General features: G+C 34.6%; 1 protein-coding gene across 1 annotated transcript in view; it reads right to left on the reverse strand.

The window, feature by feature from the left end:
• stk32a (serine/threonine kinase 32A) overlaps positions 1–17,907 on the reverse strand; it is a 121,109-nt gene that overhangs the window by 32,953 nt on the left and 70,249 nt on the right. The window contains exon 5 of the mRNA XM_073823958.1: positions 7,134–7,171. Within this exon, the coding sequence (XP_073680059.1) occupies positions 7,134–7,171 (38 nt within the window). The remainder of the gene's footprint in view (positions 1–7,133; positions 7,172–17,907) is intronic.

Consider the following 17,907-nt stretch of genomic DNA (forward strand, 5'->3'; position numbering starts at 1 on the left):
ATATTCACATAGAAAACTTATTTTAAATTGAAAAAATATTTTCCAATATTACATTTTTTTTCTGTATTTTTGGCCAAATAAATGCAGCCTTGATGAGCATTAGAAACGTCTTTAAAAACATTAAAAATCTTACTGATCCCAAACTTTTGAGCGGCAATGTACATATTATGTACTCAATAAAAAATTGCACTTTTAGTATACTAAACTGATATATTTAAAGTTTGCTAAATTAAAACAACTAGTTTTGTACTTAATGCGCTTTATTTGTGCAGAAGTCGTGCTGAAGTCCAACTAAAGATATATTTAAGTTTACAGCACATTAAAACATATTTTAGGCTTAATATTAAGAAATGTGCATTGTGAACAATTAGTACTCCAAATAAAGTTTAATAACAATTTTTAGATAGGCCTGTAACCCCAATCACACTTCACAGAACAATACGAATACAAAATAAGCTCACTTTTACAATTGAAAAACGTTCTTTTTTAATTTAACTCAAAATGGGGAGTCGTTTCTTTTTTTCCTATATCTTGCTTATTCAAAGCATATCAAAGTGCAAAACCAATTACAAGAAAAAAAAATTCTCTCATGTCATAACCATCATATGAGCAATCATTAGATCACAATCATCTTTCAAAAACAGAAGAAAGATGAATGACTAGATCAAAACAATGTTTGTCAAAATTCAGACACAATGCTTATGAAGGTATCAAGTCCCTTTCAGTTCAAAGTCCATAATGGAAGCAAACCAAACGTAATGCATTTGAAAGTTTGTTCTTAAGCAAAGGGTTCAAGAGAAGGATGTTTGATGTTTGTGGGCTTGACAGATGTGAATGTGCTGTGTGTAGTATGGGATAAAAGTCCACTAAACCCATCTTTTCCAATAGTCAGTGGTGATTTAAGGCTTCATTTAGGAGCGGGATAAACTGTTCAAGGCCTACCTGAAGTCCAACGAACAATCAGAATATCTGCGGCCTGTCCGAGACTAGACGAAATTCACTCATGGTCACAGCATTCCAACTGTTCGATTCCGATTCAGACTCCTGGTTCTGGAATCGATTGGATTCGACTGCAGAATCGATTCCTCACTGTTGTTTCCGATTCTTGTTTTTAAGATCGGAGGAAGTTAATTTCGCAATGCATGCAGGATGTAAAGGTCGTAGAAAGTTGCCTTCTCAAAATATGAAGCTTCATTTGTAAAAATTAAGATTTTTCTGTAGCTCTGACTGATTTTAAATTGTAATTTTGTTTGCGTTGCCCATGAAATTAGTCATAACCCACAGCTCAGCAGTGGACATGCATTTCTTGCTTGAATAAAATAAGACATGAAATGTCTAAAATGACAAAATTAGCAAACTATACACTGAAACAAAATAAACAGAATTTTAACAGCAACACTGATATAAGCGCTTGTGGTATAGCTGTCAATCAGATGCGCTCTCTGCGTTTTCTTCTCATGATCTATTCTGTCGTGCAGCGCTCAAAATTGTGGACAACATGAGCCAGTTCCCCCATAAAAAAAACTGTGTTCAAAAACTTTGAACTGGTTCATTTAAATGGAAATGGAATGCAGCCTTCCGTTTAAGAGGCACCTATTTATAAGTTTTGCTGAACCGAAAACGGCTCTGAATGAGGAGTCGATTAGCCTAAATGGGATCGATTCCAAACGTTGGAATCGACTCTCGATTCCCAATGCCACGGAACCTTTTCTTTTTGGAATCGATTCCCAGCCCTAATTCCAACCCCACGCAGTTCAAAACACAGCTGATAAACAAATGGCATCGCGAACATCCGAACACTCGTCCACTGTGTAGCCGGCGTAAGTCTTGTGACACGAAAACCTTTGCTGCGTCCCAATTCGCCTACTTATACTATGCCCCCCAAAAAATATGTACTCTTTTTGTGAAGAAAAAGTACATACTTTTGAGTATGTAGCAGAATAGTAGGCAAGCTTTGGGACATACTACAGTACTTCGTCATAACTGCGTTTGCGTTTTCTACGCCAGAGCGCTAAACGTGTAACGTGCCTGATACTAAACTCATGCTCATGACAGATGGACGTGGCTGTGTATCAAAGGTAAAAAATGATATATATATACTGTTCAGTTTCTCACAAAAACTGATTGTGTCGTGTCTTAGGACATCAATGTATGTAGCGAGTCGCAAGGTGTAATTTGGATTTGTCTGTGCATGTTTTTGTTTACTTTGAAAGGTTTAGTGCTCATCCACTATTTTTAAATATATTTTAAAAATCTTCGTTTGTGTTCTACTGAGGAAACAAAGTCCCCTACATCTTGGATGCCCTGGGGGTAAGCAGATACACATCAAATTTTCATTTTTGGGTGAACTATCCCTTTAAGTCAAGTCAATGTGCAAAAAAAATGATAATACTATGATATCATTCCAAAAAAAATGATGGTATTAACAGCAGTGTTGGGTAATCAGATTACTTTTTTTAAGTTACTAGTAAAATAACACATTACTTTTTAATTTACAGGAAAATATCGGAGTTACTTTTGCAAATAAGTAACGCCAGTTACTTTGTTTTTCAGTTTATCGACTCTCTCCTGTCCCCATATTAAGAGAAATCCCTCTTAATTCAGTATTTCCATAGAACAGAAAATGAATTAATAGTGAAATGCAAACTCAGAGTATGACACCAATGTCTTTGCTGTTGACCTTCGATGGTTCAGTTCAACCATACTAATGAAAAAGTAGCGTAAAAGTAACGTAATGCTTCCGTAAAAGTAACTAAGTAACATATTTAGGAAGTAATGCAATATTGTAATGCATTAAAAGTAACTTTCCCCAACACTGATTAACAGTATATATGTTTTTAAATTCAGTGTAATATATTTCCATTCCCTTTATTTATTTATTTTACATTAAAATGAATTAACTCTAAGTCCCTTCATTTTGGGTCACACTTGATAACTTCATGGTCAAAAGTTTTAATAACTTTCCCCAACACTGATTAAAAGTATATTTTAGTTTTTAAGGCTGCCAGTGTATTTATTGAAGATTCGGAGGTACTTTTACTTTTCAATGTACAAGATGTACAAGCGTCTTTTTATCAATCATTTTCATCTTTGTGCGTCATTAGGTAAGCAAATGACTCCATATTTCATGAAGACGCCATATCCACAAACTCACTGAAGCGTATAAACATGGCTTATAAGAGACATCGGTCCCTTTATGATGTGTGTATGTAGTTTTTGCAGCACAAGCAGAGATATATTCTGCCATGGGATAGCACTATAAAATCAATTGAAATCAATGGCGCTGCCAACGCTAGTGTAGCATTGCAAACATGTTCCAATAATGCAATTAATTCATTAATTAAAGCTGCGAGTTGATTAAAATTGCACATCAACATCCTGATAGAGGATAAATTATACTAAAGAATTGATTAGATATTTCAAAAAGGCTTTAAAACTCAATGTACACTCTTAAACATAAATTTTCCAAAAGGGTGTTTTTGCAAGTTTTGGTTCTTCAAAGAACCTTTCAGTGAACAGTTCCTAGAAAAAAACATTTTGAATAAGATTTTATAAATCTAAAGAAACTTTTTCGACTATAAAGTACCTTTTCTGCATTTGAAAGGTTCCATGGATGTTTAAGGTACTTTTTAGGACCATTGATGCCAATAAAGAACCTTTATTTTTTTAAGTGTATTGTTTGTTTTATTTCAGTGATATTGAATGTAGATCAATTAAATCTCTCTGAAAACATGTTCTTGTATTCAGTCTGCACCATTTTTAATTGTTGGTTCATGTACATATGTATGTATGTTGATATATCATGTAAATATATATATATATATATATATAATTTTTTTTTTTTTTTTTTGATTAAGTGGTCACTTCTGAGGCTGTGTAAGGTCAACACTTTTTAAGGACTGCCCATTGAATGCCTATCAAATCCAATCTATCACTGCCTTAGTTAAACTTTTTGATGACTGCAGTGCCACGCAGCACATTCTCAATAAAGAACTCTGCTGAAGATACCCAAGAATCTCCTGGTCTTCGCTTCTAGGTTTCCAACAAACCACAGATGATAATAAAGAACCTACAGGAGATGCTTGCATTGAAACCTGTCCTGCATAGACAATATAATTGTAGGTTGCCTTTTGGTGTCCTGTACATAAATACATGTTATATTGGCATGAAAATAACTATGATTTAAGGGTAAGGGTGTGGTATATTAGGCTAAGTTTCTATATTCATAACAAAAGCATTATTTGTCACGCCCCATGGACTATCGGTGTTGGTTTTGCCCTTTTTTTCACCCCTGCTGTTGGACTGTTGTATTTGGTTTCTCCCTCTGTTGCCCATATTTGGTCCTTCCTGTTTCTGTCCTCATCAAATGCACTAATTATCAAATTAGCCAAACCTGTCTGTCTCAGTAGCCTGTCTATTTAAGTTGGTTTGTGTTCAGTCTTCCTTGTGCAATCTTAACGTTATGTTGAATGTGTGTTCACCTGTTTGGATTACTCTGTGTGGATTTTATTAAAGAACTTTGAATTGCAATTTGCAACTAGACAGATGTACTGTTATTTCCTCTACAGTCAAAAATCTGGGTGTTATATTAGACAGCAAACTATCTTTGGAAAATATTTCTCATGTTACAAAAACAGCATTCTTCCATCTTAGAAACATTGCCAAGCTACAAAACATGTTACCTGTTTCTGATGCAGAAAAGTTAGTTCATGCATTCATGACGTCTAGACTGGACTATTGTAATGCACTACTAGGTGGCTGTCCTACATCTTCAATAAACAAGCCACAGGGAGTCCAAAATGCAGCCACTAGAGTCCTTACCAGCTCAAGAAAATATGATCATATTTCCCCAATTTTATAGTCTCTGCATTGGCTACCTATTAGGTTCCGTATCACTTACAAAATATTACTTATTATCTATAAGGCCCTAAATGGTTTAGTTCCTGCATACCTAACTAGTCTCCTACCATGCTATAATCCATCATGCTCCCTAAAGTCGCAAAACTCTGGATATTTAGTAGTACCTAGGATAGCAAAGTCCACTAAAGGAGGGAGAGACTTTTCACATTTGGCTCCCAAACTCTGGAATAGCCTTCCTGATAACATTCGGGGTTCAGACACACTCTCTGGCCCAGTTTCACAGACAGGGTTTAGACTAAGCCAGGATTAGGCCATAGTTCAATTAGGACATTTAAGTCATTTTTATAAACATGCTTAGAAAAAAAACATTACTGGTGTGCATCTTGAGACAAAACAAAGGCACTGATGTATTTTAAGATCAAACATTGCAATTTTATTTCAGTTGAAACAGCTCAGACTTACATTTTAGTCTAGGACTAGGCTTAAGCCTTGTCTGTGAAACCGGGGGCAAATGTTTAAATCTAGATTTACTTTAGCCAAGCATTCACATAATGTATCTCATAATGTTGTACTTCAGTTACATCTGATCAAATGCACATCAACATTCTTCAGTTTGGGCAAAACACATCATTTTTGCTTGGTTGGAACAGCAGCTAATTATTTTTATATTTGTTTCTCTGTTTCTGCCAGAGGATTGCCACCCCGTGGTAACTAGGAATTACACAAGATTAAATCTGGATTCAGAATACCCAAGAAGAGATGATGCCAACCCCTCAGAGGACTTCTGGTGATATTTAGGTGCCTAAAATTGCCATTTTGCAATTTTTTTTATATTTTTGCTGTTTATTTATTTATTTATTTATTTTGGTTTGGTTCATGGCTTAGACAATTGTTTTAGAAATCTCTGTGGAGAAAATTAATGCTTCCAGAATCAAAGCTACTGAAAAAATGTGTGGTTATTGTTGCTTTCCACACAAAAGAATACAAGAGAAAATAAGAGAAAACAGATGCTGAGAGAAAAAGTAGAGGTTGGATTAAACCTCTATGGTGATATTGACCCAACACAATATGGGTAATGATAAAGGAGACATCTAGTTCTGAAACAAATCAGCCTCCAAAAGTTTGTGGCATTTGCTGTTAAAGTATGCATGGGTCTGCAGCTTCCAATCCAACAAAAATAGACCATCCAGGTATCTCAGGGATATTCATTTCAACATGCACACCAATGGAAACTGGGATGCAGTGTCAAAATATGGACAATAGGAAGTGTCTGAAATTATATTTAGGTGCATTTTCCCATTTTTCAGATACTTTCGATGGAAAGCTTCAAATGCTGTTATTCATTTTGGTTTGGCTCATGGCTCAGAGCTCTTTACTGACGATTGTTTTAGAAATCTCTGTGGAGAAAATGAATCCTTTCAGAAGCAAAGCTACTGACAAATTGCGTGGTTATTGTTGCTTTCCACACAAAAGAGTACAAGAGAATATAACAGATGCTGAGAGAAAATGTTGAGTTTGGAAAAAAAAAACTCTATAGTGATATTGACCCAACACAATATGGGTCATGATAAAGAAAACATCTAGTTCTGAAACAAATCAGCCTCCAAATGTTTGTGGCATTGTCCTGTTAAAGTATGCATGGGTCTGCAGCTTCCAATCCAACAACAACAGACCATCCAAGTATCTGTGAGATATTCTTTTCAACACGCACACCAATTCGGATAGAATGGAAACTGGGATGCAGGGTCAGAATATGGACAATGGGAAGAGTCTAATCATTTATTTAGGTGCCTAAAATGGACATTTTGCCATTTTATAGATACTTTCGATGGAAAGCTTCTAATGCTGTTATTCATTTACTGACTATTCTTTACTGACAGTTGTTTTAGAAATCCCTGTGGAGAACATTAATCCTTCCGGAAGATAAATAGCAGAAAATAACAGATGCTGAGAGAAACTTCAACCACCTGCTGTGGGTTTTTGTTTAGGGACGGACGGGGTCATAACTATCTTCACATCAATATTCCCCTGCCTATTATCATACTGATGAAAAATTATGCAGTTTGCATTTTCTCCCTGACAACACCAGTTAGCCAAACCTACACGAAGCATCTGCCAGGAATAACCTTCATTGCCTTTCTGTCAACTGTGTTATCACTTCACATGTCCAAAAGAAAGAGAGTCGGTTTGAGCAATGGAAATACTGATGCTTTCCTAACAAGAAGCACTAAGAGCAGACGTGATGGTGATTCATAGTTATCTTTAGGACTTACCGTGCTCGTCCAGCAAAATGTTGTCTGGTTTAATATCTCTGTAAACACATAAATAAAGTTTGGTTAGGACAAATGTTCTGTGGACACTTCACTCTTACAATTCATCTGGATAGAGGAGAAAAACAGTAAAGCATTGCATTTACCCTCTGGGCCTCTTTGGTCATTTTTGACCGAATTTTTTTTTTTTTTTTTTTTTTTTTGAAATTTTAAAAATAATTGCTTCATTGGATGATACTTGGTGAGCTATGTGAGCACACAAAAAATCACTGACATGATTTGCATATGTTAAAGGGTCAAAAAAAAATATAGTCACACTTGGCTCCTTTGCGGTCAGAAATGACCGACATAGCAAATGAATAAGAAATACGTAAAATCTTTTGGTACAAAACAAGCTACAAATCAAACACTGTGTTGAAAAAAAAAGTGTTCAGTAATCAAGCAATTTTAATGTGACATTTATTTAAAAAGAATAAATAAATAATTAAATACTAAAAAATATTAATTTTAGTGGAGAAAAAAATGTTCATTAAAATTTTAAATAAATATTGCATAGTGTCATAAAAACTCCTCAAAATTCTAAATAATAATCACAAAATATTATTGAACAAAAATGCATTTCATTGATTTTCCTGAAGAAAAAAAAGTTACTTTTTAAGGCCAAGTGTGACTCCTTGTGTCACTTGTAAAATGAAGAGACGCTCGTACCAAAAAGAGCAGCGTCACAGCATCTTTATAAATGGTTTAATTAATCATTGCCTCAAATCACTGAATCATTCAGGAACGAAACACCACTGTGTTGATCAAAAATGCAATGATTGTCAAAAGGAAGCAAAACAGTCTAAATTGACAATATTGGTTATAACTTGAACATAACATTCCCTATGTATATAGCTAGAAAGCTCACTACCCTTACCAAAAAGAAGTATACTTCAAATTTATTTTATTAAGTATACTTAAGTTCAAGTATATTTTTAAGTGTACTTTATGTAGTAAGTATACAAATATCAGTATACTAGTAGTATTCCTTTTGACTAAATTGGCCCATATTCTAGTATATAAAAATACACTTTTAACTATACTTTAAGTAAAACAGTAGTAAACTTTGAGTACACAACTAGTTTACATCTATATTTTCAGTTTGTACTGCCAGTATACTAAAATTTAACTTTATAGGTATACTGATAATTTACTAATTAAATACTTTTAATTCATTTTAGTACACTATGAAGTATAGTCTCGGTAAACTACTAGTTTAGTAGTTTTATACCGCAAGTATACTCGTATGTATTCTTTAAGTGAACTTTACATCATACTTTAAGTATACTACTGTGTCCCTATTTAAGTATTCATTTGTATATATTTTGTTATATGAATATCTGAACATACAAAACATCAAAAGAACGAACAGGGGATCTGCTTGTAAACAAAAACATTTTATTCTAGCTTCATACATTCTTTTTTTTATAAACACTTGAATGTGGCTAAGTTTCATAATGTATAAATAAATAAACAACATTGTGGCATTTATGAGTCCATCAACACCCCAAAGCTTTATGGTCATTATTACCTCTTCATGGGTCGACATTTTATTCCATAACGTTACACAGTTTCCATATCTATGGTTTTGATGCTGTTTTATGTCTGACGATTGTGTTAGATTACATGTGGAAGCATCTGTTGTTTCGGTTTCTTCTTCACTTGTGTTTTGGTAATTCTGTACAGAAGATGTGCAATAGCGAACCTAACAATGAAAACATGGATTCTCAGAGCACAAGTAAAGCTCAAATATATTTAGACTTTTTCTAAGTATAAGTCAATTTAAACGTCATTTTAAGTATATTTCTGAGAAGTATATAAAGCACATTTCTGAGAGGACATAAAAAGTAGACTGAAAGTATACTTTCCTATTTTTTAGTTTAAAGGAAGTATACTAAAAGCACACTTGAATAAACTTCTTTTTCGTAAAGGTAGGTTTTAAAGCAGGGCTGGTTAAGATAACATTTAAAAGCAACCAACCTAAAAGAGCTTCCACCAATTAATTTTCCACTAGATTGGAATCCACAGACCAATTAAAGTCAGCTTTGCATATCAAAGAGAGGAGATGCTTTTGGCAGTTCACACGTTTTCTCCACAAACAGGTGAGCCCAGGTGGGAAAGGTCAAGTGTGTTGGGTTTAATGAGCTGACATTTGCACAGAGCTACTACACATCAGCAGCACATTATACCCAAAGATGCTGCTCGTCATGGCAGCTGCTGGACGGTTTCCTGGGAAACAGGTGTCAAGGCAACCTGCCTCCAGCCAGTTATTTTTGTGCGTTTCATCCAATGGGCAACAAGTGGAGATGATCTTATTAGTTGTGAAAAATGAGTCTGTTTACAGTTTGACTGTGCAAATGATGTTTTAACAAGCTAAGCTGGAGAAATAGTCCAAAAATTAACCAGATGATTTAAATACATTGAAGCACTTCTGGTTTTGTTTCTGCACAGGGAATATAAGTGCTAAGTCTTTGTTTGTTTTGTTATGTTTTGTCATACTATGTTTTAATGACATAACATCTGGTTTTTACAAGAAAATATGTCATTTTAAAGAGAAAACATCTTGTTATTACAAGAAAAGATGTTTTAACAAGAAAAGATGTTGTTTTAACAAGATAATTATATCGTTTTAACAAAATATCATCTCGTTATTACGACATAACTGAGTGGAAAAAATAATATGTGTGTGGCAACAATGCATCACTATAAAAACAATGCAAACGCAACACAATGCAAAGTTCAAAATTCAAAATACACGGAAAAAAACTGTAAATAAATATATACAGAGAATTCCTTTATATTAAAACAGTACATTGTGCCTATTTTTTACAGTATAGCCTAATGTTTAATACATATTTTTACTTTAAAAATGCTAATGTAGTTTTTACACACGATAAACAATGCAAAAAAAAAAAAAAGTTTTTTCATCTTTTTTTTTTTACCTGCTTTAAAATCTTCATTTGGTTTTTGGGGTGTACAAGAATCGGTTTCAATGCTTGATCCAAAAAAACAAGGAATATTTTTCACATATTTTACATTACAGCAGCACCTCTCAAAGCAGCAGCAGCACCCAGTCTTCCTCAAACCCACTGTTCAGCTCCTGTTTCGTAATAATGTGCTCTGATTGGTTAGCTGGAAATGCCTTTCCATAACCACCATTTTTTTTTATTTTTATTTTTTGTATATTATGTGGGCGGGGATTATTTAAATGAATTAAACATTGTGACTTCACAAGCGAGTTGTCGTCCAAACAAGCCATTTGTTGTAGTTTTTCTGGTAAATATCCCATTGTATTGTGGATGTTAAGCTTTGTAACCTTGCAGATTTTTTTAATACTCAAACAGCAACATTACACAATAACTACAGTTGAAAAATTAAAAAAGTGTAATGGGACTTCTTTAAACGGGGGTTCTATGCTGTTTCATGTGTTTTAATTTATTTACACTATTAAAGAGTTGAATACACACTTCCGGGTTTCTTACAAGTTTCTGATTTTTTTTTTCTTTTTTTTTTTTACAGACTACACCAAAAACACAAATATAACAAAAAATCGTAATAAAATTAAATAAATAAAAATAAACAAACAAACAAACAAAAATCGGGTTTACAATTTACAGTTTAGATATAAATATACAAAAATACAATTTGATCAAATACAAATACAACCAAATGTCAATATTCCAAGTGACAGCATATGTAATTTCACTTTTCAATCAACTTTAACTCTTTAGCAAATATAATTGTATCTTTACATTTTTTACTATCGATGCATTGAAGATAATCCATATATGATTGAAAATCAAAATAAAAACCTTCAAAAACTTTTATGAATATGAAATTTCCATATCCAATCAGATTCAACATAAAATTAACAGATTTGATTGAATATATATTAACCTCTTAAACTCTGCGGAAAGTGTTTCGAAATGTTGCTGCTTCATTTACATGACCTTCCTCATATAGTATCAGCCCATATGTGGTCTCATTTGAAAGCTTAGAGTCTCCTCTTTACGAGGAATACCATAACTTTTAGTTTTATGATTCATAAAGTAGTAAAATTATGCTTAGAATTTATGTTGTTCCACACACAAATTTCCGCCTAACGATTGTGAAGAATTATTACAAAGAATGTGTTTTTCTTATATTTTTCACAAAACAGACAAATCATATATCACAAGAAAGTGCTCATTCTCAAGAATCTGACCATATAAATCATTTTATTGTGTGACAAACACAGATCGAAAAATCGTCAATTGAATCGCGATGTCAGAATATAATAAAAAGTGTTTCAAAATTGTTTCAAAATGTTGCTGCTTCATTTACATGACCTTCCTCATAAAGTATCAGCCCATAATTGATCTCATTTGAAAGCTTAGAGTCTCCTCTTTACTACGAATACCATAACTTTTAGTTTTATGATACATAAAGTAGTAAAATTATGCTTAGAATTTATGTTGTTCCACACACAAATTTCCGCCTAACGATTGTGAAGAATAATTACAAAGAATGTGTATTTCTTATATTTTTCACAAAACAGACAAATCATATATCACAAGAAAGTGCTCATTCTCAAGAATCTGACCATATAAATCATTTTATTGTGTGACAAACACAGATCAAATTATCTTCAATTGAATCGCGATGTCAGAATATACTTGAAGAATATGAAAATAAATTCTATTACATTCCTCCACATACTACTGCTTCAGTTACCCGCAAATAGCCATAAACTCCATTTTATCTTTTAGATTAGGATCTCTTCTTTCAAACAAGACCATTTTCACGTTTCTGCGTTGTTCCATTGCTGAGAAATCCGTTATTTTGCCAGATGCGCCCAAGGAAGAACGGCCGCGGCTTTCCAAACGCGCTCTGAGCCGCTCAAACAGGTGTGTGTGTGTCTGCGGCTGCATTCAGAGCGTGTCAGTAGATCAGATTACACTCTCCGGCCGCCTGTAGTGCTGAACAGAGGTGTGAACGATGACACATCTCCTCACCAGACGCGAAGAAGAAGACGACGCATGGAGAGGTTCCGGGTCACAAAAGATGCTTCGACGGTGGAGAGGATTGTGGGATATGTAGTTTTTGGACTCTTAAACCGGAGATATGCGTCTCAGAGGAATATAGCGGTCTCCATTATCAAAAATAGACGCTAAATGAATAAATAACGGGCCGTTTCCATGGAGAGCAGAGGATCCGCGGCTCATAAGCGCGTCTATAAGTATAACAGTGCTTCTATTCAGGTTTGTTTTATTCCTATAAATACTTTGAAACGTAAAGGACACCAAAACAATCTCCTAAGCTATGTATTGAGTGTATATTGAATATTGGCAGTAAAGTACAGTAGAAGTTTCAGTAAATACACAGGCAAACATAAAAATGAAACATAATTCAGTCAATTATCATGAAAAGTGCTATGGTATATAGTAAAATAGTATTCTAAGGGGTAATGTGCTTTATAAAACCTGTTTTTGCAAAGAAACAGAAGGACACTTTTAGGGGGAAAAAAGGGGAAAAGGGGCAATGCGACTCCCTTCGGTTATAATTCAATAACTTTCAATTAGAAACTGTTATATGAAAAAATCTTTTTTCTGGTATATCCTGAGACCTAGTGGAATCAAACAAAACAATTTGCAAAGAACTGAGACACCTAAATCCTGAGTTACAGACTTTCAAAAAAAACTTTTGAAAAAAAAAATCAAAAAGCGCCTATGTTTTTTTTGTTTTTATTGTAATATTTGAAACCTATATAATGTTATTTATAAAGAATTACACTGATATTATGTAGTTTAAAAGGTTTTCTATACAATGAAACCATTTTTTTTAATTTCCTCCATTGTATGTGTATAGGGGAACCATTTGAATTTAGGTAGGCCAAATGCAGGCGGAAATCCCCCAAATAGCCGCTGTGCTTAAGGGGTTAAAACATCCTTTGAGGTCAAATCACAACTATAACCAGTTTTCTCTTGGATGTACAAAGATAAATCTTCCCAAAACTTCTTTGCATTATAGCATTCATAAAAAAGATGTACCACTTTTTCTGGTTGATATAAGTTTCGGAATTTTTTTTCATGGCTCTTCATGACGTCCTGAAGGGTGGAACTCCTTGTATGGGCATTTCTCCCGGAAAAGCGCGTCCGCGCACACATCGACCTGAGCGAGCGCAAGATCGCGCCCTTCAACGCGCTTCATTTGCAGTGCAGCAGGGGACTAATGCTGCCTTCATGTGCTATCGTAATTATGGTAAATACCAAAATCCGACATCGAAATTGCACATGAACACCCACTCACGTTGTAATTTCCACTGGAAAGCTCGAAATTTTTTATGATACCCGAGTTGCTGAGATGGGATAAACTTTGACCTTTCAACATGGCGGACAGCAACAAAACTATACTGAATGGTAAACATTGCATAATGTTAAAAACTTATATAGGCTATATAACATATATATATATACTTATCTAGGCTTATATAAAAACTTATATAGGCTAGCTAAAACAGAACCATTAGTTAGTATTGTCTTTAAAAAAAACGATACTATTCATGATCAATAAGATATACAGCCTATCATTTATCGTTTGCGTTTTGATGCATCCTTTTCTTCCTGTAGCAGATGAATTAGGGAGTTTATAACCGTTTTAAAACTTTTACCCAAATAGCATGTGAGGACAAATTCCGAGTCCGCCATGTTTCTCTTCACTACGACAACAAAAGCACCTGAACACGACACACTGGTAATTTCCACTTCACAAGTGGAAAGCATCATCTTTCCCATATCACATGAAGGCAGCATTACTCCGGATCAATGCCTCAAAGAAGTGAGGTTTTGGTTGTAAGGCAAAAATAACCTTTCTCGGCTTCCCGAAGAATCCAGCGTTACGTTGGATTTACACATCGACGCTGGATTTACACACCGTTTGATACTGAATGATGGAGCGGTTCCAGATATAAAAGATCCCATTCATGATTCAGAACTGCAGTTGGTAAGTGAAACGGCATCAAATATCTGTTTTGTTGACAATCGGCGTCAATCGTTAGCTCCGCCTCCAGGACCTCGGCTGTTTTCGGAGAGAATTGTAAAGCTGTATCTTTCTTTTGTAAATATGATCAAACTAAAGACTTTTTGGAGATACAAAGGATGCAGTAGTACTCTATATACTCAATAGGTGAAACATTAACATTGGATCGGGTGAAACTGTGTGTATATATAAGTTTACCTTGAGTGGCTGCCAAAATGAGGCATACAAAATGAGAAATTAAAATATCATATGGTAACACTTCTCTTAATTGACCATATGCATGGAGCGTTCTATAGAACTTCAGCATAATGATAAGCAGCTCGTAAACTTCTGCTGAAGCTCATTTTATATGTGCTATATATCTGAATACTCTTGAGACTCCTCTACTGCCTGAAAAATAGTAATTTCAACATCGTAAATAATGACAGCGGCATGAACATTCAGTTTCATATTATTTAACAACATATCACTTAAATATAGAGCCTGGAACATTTAATTGCTGACAGTAGAGCTGTCACTATTGATTATTTTGGTAATCGAGTAATCTGTCAATTATTCTAATGGTTAATTGAGTAATCGGATAATTATAATTATTATTTTATTGTAATAATAAAGTAGACCTAAGTTAACAATAGCCTTTAAAATGACTTAAATACATATATAATAGCAACGAAGCAATAATTAGATCAAATAAAATATCAAAAGCAAGTAGTCATATGGTTTTATTGAGCAAAACTGTTCAAATACATAATGTATCATAAACAGTAAAGCTAATGCACATTATGCAATATTACAAATGCTTGCAAAGGGTGCCAACGGCCTGATGATTGTTTTTTTTTTACTTTAATATTTGTTTAATCCTTGTTTAATATTGACTCAACAAACATTCAATTGAACTATCCACTTAATCTTTAATATTTGGCCATTTCTTTATGACAGAAATGCTGCAGGCACTGGAATTTGTTGAATATGTGGACATCAACGTGTAAACTCAGGGCGAGGGTTTAAACTTATAGAGATGTACTGATGTATTCTCCTGTGTTTGCGTAGGGTTATAAATGATACACCTTACAAATCTGATTAAATAGCAAACGTTTGCTAGCTAGCGATACTTTTCTTCAAGGACATCTTAATCGTATTCTTGATAATCAGTAACTTGCCTTCATAGTCATTAACACATTTTTAAAATCTTGAAATATTTTAAAGCCTTTATTATTTTTCAACTCCACAGCTGTGCAAGAACATTCACTTCAAAGATATACTTTTCATTCATAAAGACGAAAAAGAAAAAAATGTCTTTTCATGGAAAATAATGTCTTTTTTAAGATGAAAATGACATGAAATTACCCATACAACCTGAAGATGGCAGCAGAGGATCAATCATTGGCTGCAGCTGTCATTTCAGCTTCCTAGTTTTTTCAAGACGTCTTGTTTTTCGATTTATTATAAAATTACTAGTATAATAACTTTACTTTTACCGCACTGAAGTATATAATACAGCAAGTGCAGAAAGTCATTAAAATAAATAAATCAGCTCAGACACAAACAGCCTATAAGGGTGAATTTTTGAAATACTTATTAATAGTTAACTACAAATTAAATAAGTGAAATATTAATGGTATAAGAGTTAAATAATGCACTCAATAAGAATTTGAAATATTTAATATAATTTAATAACGGCATCTTTTGTCAAAGCTATTAAATAGCCTATGTTTAACCAACAGAAACGTGTTACTGCTGTAGTTTAGTTACTCTGAATTTAGTCTGAATCATTTAATGCACAGCGCTGTTTTTGACATCAGCTTGACAGATGTTTCGTCCGGTTATTACGGTCAATCATAGCAATAACTCGTGCATATTTAGCTCACATATTTTCACGTTTGTCATTCTTGAAACAATATACATGGATGGACGTTTGGTCCTTTTAGATTTTCTTTTCTTTGATTGTGAATGGATTATGTAGAGAAAATGAGCAAACTACACTCCTATTACGGCACAGTACAGTTGACTAGAAATGACTGAGCTGGCTTGTCTAAAACCAAGAAGTAATCCGTGCATATGGTCAATTGTGTGCTGAAATAAAAGATGTGGCAACCTTTTCAGCAACAGCTGTCTATTGTTGTGCCACTTTTATCGAGTTAAGTGACTGGATGACAGTAATACTCATCACTTGTCAATTATATCTAAAACATCTAGAAGTCGATGCACCTGTTATAAAAGTGTCATGGGAAGTCAGCCCAAGCTCTTCCTCCATACCCTACACACCTGACCTTTCTCAGAGCTCAATGGCAGTGTTATCTGACCACCCAAACCGATCCACCTTTTCTTTCGCTTGACTGCTCCAACAACCTATTAGCAGGATCTAATGGCCTCATTACATCACATATCATGATGAGGGCTGTAAGTGAGCCGGCCTCCTGGTCACCAGATCCCTGTTGAGATGCTCAGAAACAAAGGGACAGCTGGGGCCCGACACACAAGCTCTTCAATAAACCCTTTGTGGATGGCTGAATGTTTGCCAGTGGCGAAGGATGAAGGGAGATGGCTGGTTTTCAGCTTTACTGGACTAAGTTGGACATGTGTTAGCCTTTACTGGCCTTTTGTCCAATAAAACAAACTCCATGATTAGAATGTCCAACCAATTTTAACTACAGTCAGGTCCATACATATTTGGACACTGACACACTTTTCATAATTCCGGCTCTGTATGCCACTAGAATAGTTTTAAAATTATACAATCAAGATGAAATTGAAGTGCAGACTTTAAGCTTTAATTCAAGGAGTTGAACAAAATATAACATAAAACGCTAGGGAATTACAACCATTTTTGCACACAGACCCTCCATTTTCAGGGGCACAAAAGTAATTGGACAAATAAATATAATCATAAATAAAATGTTCATTTTTAATATTTTGTTGAGAATCCTTTGCAGGCAATGACTGTCTTAAGTCTGGAACTCATGGACATCACCATAGACTGGGTTTCAATCCTTTGTGGTGCTTTGCCAGGCCTTTACTGCAGCTGATTTCAGTTGTTGTTGGTTTGTGGGTCTTTCTGCCTTTAGTTTTGTCTTCAGCAAGTGAAATGCATGCTCAATCAATTTGAAATGAGAAGACTGTCTTGGCCATTGCAGAATATTCCACTTTTTTTACCTTTAAAAACTCCTGGGTTGCTTTTGCTGTGTTTTAGGTCATCGTCCATTTGTACTATGAAGAGCCGCCCAAACAACTTTGCTCCATTTAATTGAATCTGGGCAGACAGTATATCCCTATACACTTCAGAATTCTTCCGGCTGCTTCTGTCTTCTGTCACATCATCACTAAACAGCGGTAACCCAGTGCCACTGGAAGCCATGCTCATGCCATTACACTGCTCACCATGTTCACAGATGATGATGTTGTAGGCTTTGGATCATGAGCTGTTCCAAGTCTTCTCAATACTTTTTTCTTCCTGTCATTCTGGTACACGCTGATTTTAATTTCAGCAGTCCAAAAAATGCTTTTCCAGAAGTGGCCTAGCTTTTTAAAATGTTTTTTGACAAAGTCTAATCTGGTCTTGTTTGCACCTTGTGGTAAACCCTCTCTATTTTGCTCTGGTGAAGTCTTCTCTTGATTGTAGACTTTGACAGTGACACGGCTAACTCCTGGAGAGTATTCTTCACTTGGCTGGATGTTGTAAAATGTTTTATTACCATGGAGAGGATCATCCAATCATCCACCA

Source organism: Garra rufa, chromosome 19 (genome assembly GCF_049309525.1).
Source record: "Garra rufa chromosome 19, GarRuf1.0, whole genome shotgun sequence".
Lineage (NCBI taxonomy): Eukaryota > Metazoa > Chordata > Actinopteri > Cypriniformes > Cyprinidae > Garra > Garra rufa.